Below are 10,844 nucleotides of genomic sequence, written 5' to 3'. Positions count from 1 at the left end.
TTACAGACCATCTTTAAGGTTTTTTTGCTTGATATCTAGGAACACTTACAGACCATCTTTAAGGTTTTCAAATATTTGGTGTGCTTTTGCAGTCCATCTTTGGATATTTTGGCGACCGTGAAGACACCCCAAATTCCATTTTGTTAATAGCCTGCAATCAAGGGCGTTCAGATGAGAACACATTTCTTTGAGGCTTTCTGTCAATCAGTTCGTGCGTTCAGATGAGAACATATTTTGCATACATCTACCATGGCAGTCCATACCCTGTTCCAAAGCTCTCATTTTCCCACAGGCAGGCGAAGGTCGCATAGTAGCATCTGATAATAATTGCCCTTGCGTCCTTCTTTAATGGATGTCCTTACGTTCTGCTTTAATGGAAGCCTGTTTGCTGCATTGACTGCGTTGTGAGGATCCCCATGTTTTCTGTCCGCTGCATAAAGCAGAAACGGTCGTGAAAATATCTCAGCGATGAGGTATTCAATCACAGAGTGCCCTCTCCCATTCGGTTTATTCTATGCAAAGAAACACGCGGGAAGAGGGTTCAAATTCAAAATTCAAAATGTTAACGGTGATTGTTTTCTTAACGGAAACGGATGGCAAGGAATGGGCCCACAGCCACCTAAGCAGTCAAAGCTTAGTGTGTACTGTTTAAGGGTGGCCTCTTATCACCATTGTTCAATTATACTGACTGAAACAACCGCATTATTTAATCAGTAATTGAATTATGTTCTTCCCCTGGTAAAGGGCAGGTGAATAGATTCAAATCTATCTAGAATCCATAGCCTAATAAGCCTATAATACTAGAAAACTGTATAACTTTTTTTCTTTTTGAATCTATCGCATTCAACCCTATGGGATAAGATAAAATCTGCGAAAATGACCAACGGTGGAATACAATACAAGACCAGTAACTCATAAAGTTGGAGTAGAAGATATTTGTGGGTGCCTGCTAGAAGTGCTACGTGGGTATCATGTACTGCTGCGTGTGAGGTGGTTTCTTGAAATATCTTCACCTAATAGCTCTTTCCCGCGTTAAAGAATGGTAGATATAGAGTGAAGGTCCTCAGGGGAGAAAGATATATATATGTATCATAGATTTATGAGTATTGCATTCATTCATGCTTAGATAGAGTTTCCAGAGCTATACCAAAGTAAGAAGAAGAAGAATTAGAGTTAAGAGAAGTTTGGGTAAGATGGCTGGTCATGGACCTGGTGGAGGTGGAGGAGGAGGGCCTGGTGGTGGCGGCGGTGGACGACCTGGTGGTGGCCAAGGAGGAGGAGGCCAAGGGGATGGCCAAGGAGGAGGTGGCCAAGGAGGAGGCAGTCAAGGAGGTGGCCAAGGAGGAGGTGGCCAAGGAGGAGGCCAAGGAGGAGGCCAAGGAGGAGGTGGTCAAGGAGGAGGCGGTCAAGGAGGAGGTGGCCAAGGAGGTGGCCAAGGAGGAGGCGGCCAAGGAGGAGGCCAAGGAGGAGGTGGTCAAGGAGGAGGCGGCCAAGGAGGAGGTGGTCAAGGAGGAGGAGGAGGTGGTGGTCCTGGAGGACGTTGAAAATTTCAAGTGGATGGCAATTTAGGTGAAAATATTTGTGCAATCATGCAATGTGTGATCTTTTTCCCAAATAAGCATGTTTGTGCAATACAATACTATAGATATGCCTCAATCTCTTGTATAAGAGAATTTAAGGGGTTAGAAATTTCTCTTTTGTAATTTGATATAATGAGTGAAATAAAACTAGTGCAAATATTATTTGTTGTAGTATATGGAGGAGTATGCTATCTATGTGTAAAATAATATCATAAATAACTAACTAAACTTTGAAAAATATTAATAATCTTTTATATTACATTGTTTTTATTTTCTTTTAATTTTTACGTTAATTTGATGAGTCCTAGTGCTTTTCTGTAGAGTCAAGGAAATAATTTTGTTTACATTATTATTATTATTCATTATAATTTTCTTTGTGAAACTTAAGATAGTTTTTTTGCAATGGGTATGTAAATTTCATGTCATGTTATGATAAGAAGTTTTTTATTTTATTAAAGCAAGCAAGGAATGACTATTCATGTCATATGTATGGCATGATAATTTGTGTAAAATTAAAAATTTTAATTTAATATTTTGTGGATATTTAGATTTTTTTGGCAATTTTTAAGTACCTAACTTGATATTCTTTTGGTTTCGAGTTAAGGAAAGGGTTATCTATGTGTAGAATAATATCATAAATAATTAATTAAACTTTGAAAAATATTGATAATCTTTTATTATTGGAAAAATAGTAATAATTTAAAATAAATTGTTGTTCTTGTTTTCTTTTAATTTTTACAAATTTGAAGTAAAGAATTAAAGGGTTTGCAAATATCATTGAAAGATTTAATAAGAATTATTACAATAGTATTAGAGCTGAGACTTTTCCAACCTCTAGGGTTTGTTTATTTTTGACAGAAAAAATAAATGAAACCATGGCTAAATAAGAAAGAGGGAAACATAAAAAAGATCCAAGAGAAAATTTTATTACAACTGTTGATAAATTGGCTTTCATTATGGAGAAAACGTGACAAGAGAAAAATAAGGAGAGTGAAACAAAAATAAATTTTTCCTACTGATTCATCTCTAGTTGCAAAATGGTATATATGAAGAATACAATAAGAAATGTGAAAGTTTCAAATTAGCTATTCCATTTGAAAAGTTTATGGAGATTCATGAAAGAGATCAAAGAAGGAGAAAAGAATAAGATCGATTGAAGAGAGCTATAGAAACCGAGGAACAAAAAGAACAAAATAAAGAGGACATATTTAAGCCAATCAAGGGGGAGAGCAGAAAATGTGTATCCAACAAGTTGAAGGTAATGAAATTTTAATTGAAAATAATATTTCAATGATTTCTAATGAGCCCTCAAATCAAGAAAATATTTGTTGTAATGAAGTTAAAGAGAAATCAACTTTGCATGATGAAGATAAAGAATTAATAAGTGAAGAAAATATTCAAATGATTTCTAATGGTGTCCAAGAAACACCTATTGATATTCTATGCATTGAAAAGGAGCCAATGCAATATGATAATGGATTGCAAGATAGCTATATTGATATATATGGTTCTATGAGGGATTATGTAATTGAATATTATTCTAAGAATGTCAATGTTGCTATGAATCTCTCAAAACTTCCAAAATATATGAGGGTTAAACATTTTTATTGCTTCTTTGGTTATGGATCAAGAAATAAGAATGATATTAGAAGCAAGGATTTATTGCATTATTTTGATTTGATTCTATTACAATGCTTTTGTCATAATGAGAAGTGTGCTAAAAGTGATGAACAGATGAAGGGTACCAAAGGGAAGTGGATCCTTTCTCTCAATTTTAGAATTTCTAATGTAAAATGTTGTGGGATCCAGGTGTCTTAGGCATCACCAACATGCGAGTTGAATTCATATGTGAGAAAATATAGATGAGGAGACATTCACTTTCCCTTATAGATTTAGAGGTTGTTCTAGTGATGGAATTTTAGATGGAAGATAGTCTTGATGACATCTCAATAATATCTCTCATAGAAAAGGGAGATAGGAACATTGATTGCAGCCTCATAATATCACAATGTAATCATGATGGTGTATCCACAACCATCGCTTCTAAAGGGGATAATGAATTATTAGTAGGCAGCCTAAGTTATGAAAAAGATTTTCATTTTTTAGATTTGTTGCCTCATCCTATGCCAATACAAAAACTATGTCAAAAGGGGCTTTTTTATAAAAAGGGAAAGGTGAATGGAGGTTTTGATTTTATTTCTATAATATTCATCTCTTGCATGGAAATAAAAAGGAAATTCATATATCATTTTGTGAGTTCCAATGAAGTTGTAGGAATCCAATATTCACAATTCATGAATTACCCCTTGGAATTTAGCCACACAATTAAAGACAAAGGTATGATTCTTGGCATACTCCGTGGGAAAGAATTTATGGATAAGGGAAAGGATCAATAGGAAGAAATTTGCACAATGAAGGATAGCATACATATTACTATACCCTCCAATAAGAATCTCATGTCTTATTTTGATATATGGAAGCCTTAACATCAACATACTAGGGTGTTTAGTATTATGTTCCCAATATCACTTTTGGATGGAGGATTCCAATTTGTCAATGGGTTGGAAACTAATTTGTATCAGGATCCTAGGTGGAAGAATTATATGACCCACTTTGGTCAAGAGAATCAAGTTCAGGATATTTAAAAGGTAGTAACACTAAGGGTTTTGAATGAGCTTGAAAAGGTGATCAAATCATGTTCTATATCTTTAATTTCAGATTTCTTACATTCATTTGTAGAAAAGTATAATTTTTTAGGAGAATATATTTGGGCTTCATCAAGAAAATTGAATAGAAAATTATTGGAAACCCTTGGAAATATGTTTTCTCTCTATAACAGAAGATTGCAATGTGCTCTATAATTTGTAATAAGTTAGATTCAGTATTTGGAAATCAAATTTTATTCCATATATGATTATGAGGAGGAATTCAATGATTTCTATCTCAAAGAGCATACACATAAAGAGGGTTTTGCATTAGTTACTAATTTGTTGAATTTCAATTTGCCAAATCAACAACCTATGCAAGGAAATTCAAATTTAACATACAAGAGAATCAAGGTAAAGATAGGAAGAATTATATGGTTAAATGGGTGCAACGCATGAGTCCAATGTATGGATTTAAATGATCACTTGTCACATAATATAATAATGGGGCAATCCATATTTTAGTTAAGATTTTTGATATGCTTCAAGTTGGTTTCAAACGTAACTTATGGAGAGGGAATACTATCAAATTTTGGAGTGCAGTTCATAAACATGAATTAGTGGCCAAAGTATCTACATGGGGGACTTATTTCATACTCTTTATAAAGATCATGCATTCTCTAAGAAAAAATAAGGATGCTTTAGACTAATTTTTGAGAAATATTGGAGAGTTAATCCTTTCATTTCAAGAGATTATGTTTGCATATTTGCTATTTAGGATTTGGTGATTTTGCAAGTTATTTATTGTTTCTTATCTATTGTAATTATACTATGTTAAATTAGTAGAAAGAGATAAATTAAATTTTTATCAAGGTGAGTGGAAGGATGGGTTATTTGATGTGTATTTTAACTATGTAGATCTTGATGCTATGAGAGTGCATATAAACTTCTATTAGAAAGAGTTTCTTAGAATGTTGTATGAATATTTATATTGGGCAATGCTAATGGCCACTCCCATACTATACCTTCACTCCTACAAATAAATCCATGAATATTAAGACAAAATCTCTCAAGTTGGGGTAATGTATGAGTTTGTTATTGTACATCTCTATATTGCACATTTCGACAATGTGGAGATGGAAGAAGAAATTTTTTGCCACATGAGAAATTTTTGTTATGAAGGATGTATTTAATGTCGTTATAGTCAATTATGTTATGTAAATCAGATTTATATAGTTATCAAAGCTTGCAAGAGCTTTTGGTTCAGCTTTTCCTATGACAATGCATATACAAAATTGAGGGAAAAGGTTGAAAAAAGGAAGTGGAAGAGGATTGAAAACTAACAAAGTTGGAATGGATGGATTTGTTATACCTTGAAGATTTATGCAAAAAAATTCACATAGTTCAATCCCACATCTTTGGGATTTACTCGAATACTAGGAAGGATTTCAGATGAAGCTACATTTGGGAAGCTCACGAAAGCTTCTTAGAAGATTGTTGATAAGCTTGGAAATAAAATACAAGGACTCAATAGATTTATATTTAATAAGGTCTAAATTAAATATATTTTTGTTTGGTACATGTTATTGTCATAGAGATATCTAAGATTTTAAGTTGGCACAATGTTCTTGGGCGAAAGATACAACAACTCGTAGGTACAAGATCAAGGCTTAATTTGCACTTTGATATGATTGGATAGTTTTTCAAAAGGAACTTGGAGCATCATAGCTGTAATTTATTAAGAAATAGAAATTATGGGAAGGGAGGATTGGTCATGTCCCCTTTTCTCTTTTTAACAATTACTATTTCTAGTAAGATTGGTTATCTAAAAATAGTAAATTAGGACTTGCAAATTAACTGATAAAGTCTAATTTCCACAAGAAATTAATCAAATTAGAAATATTGGCAATTAATGGATATTATTTAAAATATTTTTAAAATATAGAAGAGGGCATGAGTTTTGAGAAAGACAACTTTTAGTTTGAAGTGGATATAGTAGTTATCATTTGAGTTGAGAAAATCAGTAGTTCAAATTAGAATGTTGAAGTTTTGTTCAACATGAGCAAGCAGATGTTTCCAATATTGAACTACAAGATTATTTCACAAAGTCCTCAGAAAGTCTTAAATTGCCAAAAAAAAAAAAAATGAAAAAAAAAAAGATCCTGAAAAAAATTGTCACTTTGGTGCAAACTTGGCAAATAGGCACCTTATGATACAAAAAAATTAAAAAAAAAAAAAAAAAGAAAAAATCAAAAAAAAAAGAAAGAAAAACAATTTGTGGCGCTATGGGCAAGTATCTTGGTGAAAACCGCTGTGCGGGTGCCAAGGTAAATAACCGGATCCACTGTCTATCAGGTCGATACTACAAATCATCTGCCATCTAGCCCACCCATGCACAACATTCCTTCTTTTCCACCTCCCAATAAAACATGTGTATGATGATGAGTCTTCGCCTAAGTCACAAACAAGAAATGTCCCAGTGAAACTGAGTTTTCATGCCTCTGTATAAGCTTCAAGAAGTCTTGAGAAACAATCCCAAGTCCATCCTAGTTCTACTCTTGGCAAGAGGTATCATTTGGTCGCAAGGAAGAGACTTGGTAGATTTTGTTAGATTTTTTTCATATAGGCTTGCATCTTTTGCCCTACAAATGCCACTATTTATGACTGCCTGGGTTCTTCCATATCCAGGTATGTTATGATAGGTGCATACTATGGCATATTTCATAGTATGGCATGTTTTGGATCCTTCTTATATAAACTGGTGACCTAGTACTATTGTTTATCAACACTTACCTTCTTGTATACAAGAGGTATTGGTGTGTTTGAGGGTTTCCTTGCACAAACCCACAACTTTGTATTAGTGTTTCTTAACACTTGCATTGTTGTGTGCAAGAAATTCTCGTTTGTCTATAGAGTCAATCCACGCCCTGGGTTTCTCATGGCATCCTGATTTCTATAAGCAGTGGTGCAAGTCACTCAGGGCAACATCAAACTAGGTTGGCTCTCCACATTTGTTGTACACAAAATCTCACCATCATTCCATCAAATCCTAAACTCAATAATCCCAGGGAGTTCTCAATTGCCCCCATTTTCCTCCGTGGTCTCACATCTCTTATTCTTCTTTCCAAATACCTCACGACTACTTCATATATCTTCCTCATTTATCCCTTCCACCCTAATTTTTCTTCCTCTATTTTTCTTTTTTTTCCTCACATAATCAATTCTGATTCTAATCATGTCTTATACAGGATGAATCCTTCCTGAAACTAGACATTATGATCTAATCATGTCTTATACAAGATGAATCCTTCATGAAACCAGACGTTGTGATCTGATCATGTCTTATACAGGATGAATCCTTCCTGAAACCAGACGAGCTGATCATGTCTTATATAGGATGAATCCTTCCTGAAACCAGACGCTCTGATCATGTCTTATATAGGATGAATCCTTCCTGAAACTAGACATTCGTTGTGATCGACCATGTCTTATACAGGATGAATCCTTCCTGAAACTAGACGTTGTGATCAATCATGTCTTATACAGGATGAATCCTTCCTGAAACCAGATGCTCTTATCATGTCTTATACAGGATGAATCCTTTCTGAAACCAGACGTTGTGATCAATCATGTCTTATATAGGATGAATCCTTCCTGAAACTAGACACTTTGATCATCTTTGTCTTATACAGGATGAATTCTTCTTGAAACTAGACTGAATCTAGATCTTATCAATCGAATCAAATCAAATCTATCGGGATATCAAATTTCGCAAAACTCCAAAGATCAAATACCTCAATTGATCTCCTGAGGGGGCATCACCATACCATAATCTATAAATCAAGAGTCGGGGCATCCTATCAAACCAATATCAACATCAAAACAAGATTATTCTTTGAATCAATGCATCATCACACCTCGCTTCAAAGAGGGGCAAAATGTAGACACTTAAAAATAATTATTTCAATTATTTTTTAATTCCTCACATAATTAATTAATTAATTATGTTAATTAAAATTCTTCTCAATATTAATTAAATATAATTAATATTGTCACTATAGCATATGATTGATTTATTTAATAAATCAATCCCTTTCTTTATTCTTCTAAAAAATCAAATCCTCACAAATCTTCCTCTTAGCTAATTAATTTCAATTAATTAGTTAACCTACATGATTCCTACAAATCATCTTCTTAATTCATCATCAACCTAATAAATTCTTCTAGAAACTCCCTAAACTCACTTAACATTATTCTTTTAGTCAAATTCTCCTACAAATATAAATCCCACCTAACATTTCCTCTAATTCCCCTCCTAATGAGTCGTTAATGGCTAATCATCATGATTAGCCACAAAGTCAACTCTTTGTCCTTTCATCCAGCCACTAGCTTTAAATGCTCTTTTTCTAGATGAATGTAAGATTTTCGAAATCTCACATTCCTCTAGGCATTTCCCTCTCCCAAGGAATTTTTAATTCCTTTTTATTCTTCTAATCCCCATAATATCTTTTTTTGGAGAATTTTTAATTCCTCCAATGCATCTTGTAGAGTGTGGAGATACGAAATGCCTTTAAGGCATATTTCTTGGTCTCCACACCCTCTCTTGGACCTTGTGTGACCTCACAAGTAAATCTTAGCCCTTCATCTCAAATTCATCCTAGCCATCCGTTTTCCTCTCCTCTTCCTATAAAATAGGGTTCCATCCCTTCATTCAAAAACATCTTGAAATTCAGTAAGCTTATGCTGCCCTTTTGAGCCCAAGAAATCATCTTGGCAACTTGATCATCTCATCCTTATCATTTGTGCACAATATTGGAGAGCCATCCACATCCAGCAATCAAAGGAGCACATCAAGTGGAGTATTATCAAGGGGCGCCTTCACTTCATCAAGCTCAATCCAAAGGAGAAGGTATAATAGCCAAGTGAAATGGTCTTTTTATGATATTTAAGCATTATGCATGTTTATTTCGCTATGTTTTGATCAGTTTACCTTTTAAATCTATTTTTCCCTCTTCTCTAGGTGTAGATGTTTCTAATCTTGATTTGGGTGCCCAAAACGTCATTTGAGCATGTTCTCTATTTACCTATTTTTGCAACATTCATTCATTCATTCAATCTGATTATTCAAACAAGCTTATGCTATTTTTCTTCAAAGGCTAATAGCCCGAAGAAGAATTGATCTCCGGGGCTAATAAACTAGGGCTGATAGAGACTCAATAGAAATGCATCCAAGGCTTTCTAGGAGAAATCTCATTTAGGGGTTGCATAGTTTGAAAGTGTTTCCTGCAAGTTTTGGTTGTGAACATTGTAGAAATTAATTTCAGTTTGTTTGTTGATTATTTTTCAACATATGATTTTGAATATTTTTCTATTGTACAATATCATAGAACTATCATTTCAATAATTTTTTTTTATTTTTTTATCCGTAAACAATCGAAGCTAGAGAAATTTTATTACTTAAAAAAGATAATTACAACTCCATTCAATGTGGGCACCCACAGGAAAGAATGGAGGGAAGAAAACCTCTGGTTTAGCCTAGATCCATTAATGGATAAGAAAACTAATGCTACAGAAAGCTAATAATAAAGAACAAGATACATGAATCCCTAAATAATTCACATCCAGGTTAATCTATTTAAAAGAATACTTAAAGATCATCCAATATTTCCTATGCGTTGCGATTCAGCCCTTCCCTGATAATGATGTCCTCAATAATGATGACCAAACATAGCTCTAACCTGAATTCTTATCTTGCCAGATTTGGAACAAACCATTCCACTATTCTGCATAAGAACCTTATCACACCTTACAACCAAGATTGACATTAGAATGATTAAACTATTACGTTTTATAAAAAAATGACAACAACTTGAAGCATAACTTCTTATTTGATTATTAATGTCAACTTCCGTCATAGGGTATCAAACACTTAATCTTGTTGAGACAATACCTGCAAGAAACCATTAGACCCGACTTACAATAGATCACTACAAAAAATGTTAGCCAATAAATAAACCCCCATCCATAATGCCAAGCCTATACCAGAACAACCGCTAAAGGTCAATAGCTTTAGAATTGAAAAGAACTAACTTCAAATCTAATATACTGCCTACAACTTTATCATAATTTTCCGCTAGGAGGATCTAAAAATCACCTCACTCCTAGTAGAGATACTGATGGATATGAAAATCAAAGACAAAACCTTTGAATATGACTAATTAGACAATTACTTCTAGATAGTCCACCAATTTAAAACACTAAAAAGAATAAATAGAGAGAATCCTTCCAACCTTCACTGATCTTATTCAGAAAAGTGAAACTAGGAGCAGTCGTCCTTCTCAATTCGGTAAAACTTCCTTTTAGAAAACAAAAACATCTTTGCTTATGAAAAAAAATTCCACCAATAGAAGTGCGAATACAAGAAGATGACCACATATATATACATATATATATTTGTATATAAATATGTATATAGGTATACATATCTATATGAATATATGAATTTATGTATATATATGTATATATATGTATGAATATATTGACTAAGCATCCATAAGTCTTTAAAATATAAGTCTAAAATAAGATGAAAGTTAGACTAAAAACCCTTGAGAGACAAAAA

The 10,844-nt window shown here is 33.6% G+C and overlaps 1 protein-coding gene across 1 annotated transcript in view; it reads left to right on the top strand.

Moving 5' to 3' along the window:
- The first annotated feature begins 537 nt into the window (after window positions 1–537).
- The window catches only part of LOC131875432 (uncharacterized), an 89,428-nt gene continuing 79,121 nt past the window's right edge, over window positions 538–10,844 (top strand). Inside the window, exon 1 of the mRNA XM_059219686.1 lies at window positions 538–1,500. Coding sequence (XP_059075669.1) covers window positions 1,204–1,500 — 297 coding nt within the window. The 5' untranslated portion in view covers window positions 538–1,203. The remainder of the gene's footprint in view (window positions 1,501–10,844) is intronic.

The sequence above is a fragment of the Cryptomeria japonica genome, chromosome 4 (assembly GCF_030272615.1).
Source record: "Cryptomeria japonica chromosome 4, Sugi_1.0, whole genome shotgun sequence".
Lineage (NCBI taxonomy): Eukaryota > Viridiplantae > Streptophyta > Pinopsida > Cupressales > Cupressaceae > Cryptomeria > Cryptomeria japonica.
Note: the sequence above shows the minus strand (reverse complement) of the source record. Positions and strands in the feature narration are given on the sequence as shown.